At 47.9% G+C, this 4,363-nt stretch overlaps 1 protein-coding gene across 1 annotated transcript in view; it reads right to left on the bottom strand.

The window, feature by feature from the left end:
* Nucleotides 1–4,137, bottom strand: part of LOC127748700 (titin homolog) — a gene marked incomplete at its 3' end in the record, with an annotated part of 41,154 nt that extends 37,017 nt beyond the window's left edge. The window contains 1 exon segment of the mRNA XM_052266256.1: nucleotides 3,843–4,137. Within this exon segment, the coding sequence (XP_052122216.1) occupies nucleotides 3,843–3,858 (16 nt within the window).
* Nucleotides 4,138–4,363: the final 226 nt, after the last annotated feature.

Raw genomic sequence — 4,363 nt, 5'->3', positions numbered from 1 at the left:
GGGGGGGGGGTCACTTTCTTATGAACTCGTACACCCAGGCTTGTTGTAAATCAAGCGCAATAGTGCTGTTTTAACATAATTGTGTACGTATAATGACAAATAATGCACAGCATGTAGGTCACAACTTACATGTCGCACACTCGGAGTGGGAAAGAAATACCTAACACATAAGAATTGTGCCAGATTATAAGGCATGTTTTTCTTCATATCTAAAACGGTTTCAAAAGTGCCAAACAGACGGAAGTCCATTAGTGTTCTGACAGGGGAATGTAAATCAATTAATGAGCCGGTCAAAACACGGTGAGTCCGTTCCAAGAGTTTGACAAAAATCGTAAGTCCAAGCATAATTTGAGGGAACAAAGTAAGTCCATGTGTTGCTTCACATAGAAACGTCAGCCTTCGTAATAGATTTGACAAACAAAGTGAGTCTTGGAGAAGCGGGAGAAGCTTAGAAAAGGGACTTCTTCAGTCTTCAAAAAAGGTTTACATACTGTAAGTGCTCCGTGCTCCACGACAACAATTGCCACTCCAGGAGTCTCTTAATTGCATTTAGCCTGTTGAAGTGGTGATTCGCCATTTATATAATGTTTACTTACGCCTTACGTCTTCCTAGAAACTCACTACTATTCCAGAGACAAGTGCATTTTTTAGACTAAGAAGTCCCTTCGCAAAGCTTCACCTGTAATTATGTTTATCTTATGTCTTGTTACGTTCCCCTGTAAAGTTACATCTGGACTTTCGTTACTCTATCAAGCTCCACCTGTGGACGTAAGTTATAATCTGAGAAAGGTGCGGCATCTCTTAAACTAGATAAAGGAAAGAAAGAACGTAATAGAAGAGTGGTCCAAGTAATAGTGTAATTGACACACTAGATAAGACATTTTGACCATACTATAGCGAAGTCTACAATGCAATGCTTTGTATGACTAAGAAAACGAATGCAATATAATACAAAGCGAGATTTCTTTGTAATTACATAGCACTCTTTCGTACGTACGTAGCATCGATGCTGCCATTTTTTTTTTGTGGGATGCTAAACAATGCTTTGTAGACCTTTAACATTGCACCCTGAAATATTTGCTCAAATGGACTTACGTCCCTGTATCTAGTCATTAGTGGCCTACTTCGGGTTCTTTGCAGTCACAGTATCACACGGAAAATCAAAAACTTTTTCAATTGCTGAAACTAATCAAGTTAATCACACTGGGCACTTAAAGGCTTACCATATTTCGATTAGCCCCACTATTAAAATCCTACTTCTACGGGACGTGTTCGCTGAGGTCGTGCCGCGTGCGGCGGCGGCGCGTCGCATACGACGCGGGCATTAAGCCTCCGTATTAAGTAATCGAAAATAGCTGCGCGCTGCGGACTTACATCTCCCCTGGTCGAGTGCACAGCACAGCACGCTGAGCATCGCGGCCTGCAGATCACTGAGGAGGGCGTGCGGGGCCAGGAGGACCGCGTCGTGCCGTGTCTGTGTCTTCTTGTCGCGCCGTGTCGTGTCGTCGGGCGGCGGCCCACTGACCTGCCCTACCACCCAGCGGTGCATCAAGTTAGCCGCCGTGTGTGTATGTATGTGTGTGTGTGTGTGTGTGTGTGAGGAGCCAACGATTAACGCACACTGCCAATATACGTGTGTGTGTGTGAGTGCGATGTCATCTTCACCGCATGGTGAATGTGCATCTGGATCCGAATAGACGAGGGGTCATTCCCCTCCCCCGGTGTGCCGTAGGCTATACAGAAACAGGCTGTGCGCGGGGACTGTTTGTCGTATCTGCGAGGTAAGTCGAGACAACGTCCAGTAACAGGCAGCAAGTCGTTTGGCAACATTCTTCAAACTTGTTGTTCTGTTTCTTTTACCGACAAATCGTATTCAGCCCCCCAAAAATGATTTACTAAAATTTGATTTGCACAAAAAAGGTTTTTTCTTTCTTTTTTAATGTCAGTTTGTTTCAAATTTTTTGTCACACTCCATATTTATCGGATAATTTAGGTCAGTGTCACCCAAGGCAGTATTGTTTTGCACCTACAAGTCACAAGAAAATTGCAAGTAAAATTGTTTCATGAATTGGCAGAGAGAGAACTTCAATGAATTTTCTTTTCTGCGTGCCTCATCGTGGAAGTATTAGTGACACATCAGAGCCCACAGGATATACTGCGACTGCGAATCACATTGCAGCCTTTAGGTACACCAACATAGTTGCGACAACTCTAAATTGATCCATTGACTTAACCCCTAACTGAGATTTTTAGAGGCCGTTAATGTACAGTACAAAAGGTGTATTTTCCGGAAGATAAAACTGTTTGCCCACGTACCACACTGTGAAAAATAGTAAGCAGGTTAACAGGAAAATTTTCCTTGACACAAGTTGTAAAATAACAATTTGTAATCGTAAAAATACATGCAGTACGTATCGACTTAAAATACATTGGCGAGCAAAAAATGTGCTCCCCTAAATTTACAACTTGAATAATAATTCGAGTTTACAGTTTTTTTTAAAAAATTTACGACGATATTTTTTACAGTGCACAGTTGTCATGAGATATGACAGAATGAAAAATGAGTCAAGTTGACTTCATCTTTTTGGCCTCTACACATAGAAAAAAAATTCGCCCGGACGCTCAAATGTTAGCACCTCTATGATTGCTTTATCATTAAGGAGATATTTAAAAGTTGAGATGAGTCTTATTGTATTGAATGGGAGGACTGGTCTCTACAGTCCATTAATTTATTAGGGGTAACTCAAATCGTCTCACTTAACGCAAATTTTTACGAAACCTGTCTTTTTAAAACCTAAATAGTGTTGACATAAAACATCTTACCCTCGCCATTCTATCAAGCACTCTTCAAAGAATAAGAATGTAAAATTAGAGTTTTTTTTATTTTTTTTTTAATTCGAAGCGTAAAACGGTATATTTTACGTTTCCTGAAAATTTATTGTAGTTACCCGCGTATTCTTTTGCTTCCTGGATCAAGTTTGCGGGCCTTTTGAATGCACCCCTTGTCGTAGGCGCCGGGCCGAGCTCACCCCGCGACTAACACCTGCGAGGGTGCGAGGCTCGCGACGGGCAGCTCAGCCTTCACGCCATTCCTGTCAATCCGGCGTCATGCCGCACGTCGACAGGGAAGGCCGCTTTAGCGACATTGGCAGAGTGGCGGGGCTGCCGCCGCGGCGGAGGAAAGCGCGCGAGGATTTTAATCCGCGGCGCGGTTACTCTTGGTGCCGTTTGTAGAAGCTGGGACGGGGTGGGGGGGGGGGGGGATTTACTGGCCGGCATTAAACGGCGCCGTTTGCGAGTGGACCCTAATGAGTCTGAAGCATGCGAGTTTTTAAATATACCCGCTATTTTTACGTTCGAGCGAAAAGAGAACCGCTCTTCTGTTTTCTGCCTCTGTTGATTTTTTCGTTTCTATGAATTATTTCTTTTCCACATTGGCAGGTGGCAGTAAATGCTTCGAACCTCGCGAGCACCGATTGTTGGCGGTACTGGCGGCCACTTTAAACCGGGTGGAGATAAACTTGGCATCGGTTGGTGGCGGCGGCGGCGGTAGCGGACGGGGCGAAGCGCAGTCCGTACGCCCTACAGAGCTGCCCCGCCCCGCCACACCTTGCACGTGGACGTGCCTGTACGCGCAGAGCGGTCATGGAAGGTAGCAGCTTCAAGTCACACCCCCGGCAGGTGAGATGCATCTCTCCGTACCACCAAAATGTAAAGATGATTTGTCGCAGCCCGCTTATTCGCACCGCATGTGTGGCCGCGCTCCGCGGCGGCCTAACCTGGAAGAAGCCGCCTGCTCTGCCCTTCCTCCGAGATCAGGCTGCTGCGCCTGGCGAGCTCACCTGTCGTGATTGTCATATCCTTGTCGAGGTTGCCGGCATGCCACCCTGGTCGGCGACGTCCGCTCCGGGTCTCCCGGCGGCACGCCCGTCGGGGCGGTGGAGTCCCTTCTCCTTATGCGTCTCCCCGCGGACGGGGTGCGCCCCTCCGGCTTCCGGTCGCTGCCGGCCCGCTCCGCACGATCACGGTCCTCTATCGGTTCTCGCCGGTATGGTGCTGACGCGGGTGCTTGCACGGCGGCGTCGCGCGGCGGCTGCTGGGCCACTCGGCGTGGCTCTGTCTGGCGGCCGCGCGCGCACCCCGACTTTGACGCAGTCCTGGCGGCGCAGCCGTTGCCTCCCCTCTCCTCCGCAGCCTCAGCACGGGCCGGGCCCAGGGTTAAGGGGAATGGCACCGCGGCCGGTGTGACATTTTTCTTTCGTCAGCCTGAGGCGGGGGGCTAGCGCGGACGGGAAGACCTACCCTTTATCTGTTTTATTTATTTTTTACCGCGTTGGCCCCCTCCCCCCTCTTTTCCCTCCCT

Source organism: Frankliniella occidentalis, unplaced genomic scaffold (assembly GCF_000697945.3).
Source record: "Frankliniella occidentalis isolate FOCC.00 unplaced genomic scaffold, Focc_3.1 Scaffold36, whole genome shotgun sequence".
Taxonomy (NCBI): domain Eukaryota; kingdom Metazoa; phylum Arthropoda; class Insecta; order Thysanoptera; family Thripidae; genus Frankliniella; species Frankliniella occidentalis.
The sequence above is the reverse complement of the archived record's forward strand: the minus strand, read 5'-3'. Positions and strand labels throughout refer to the sequence as shown.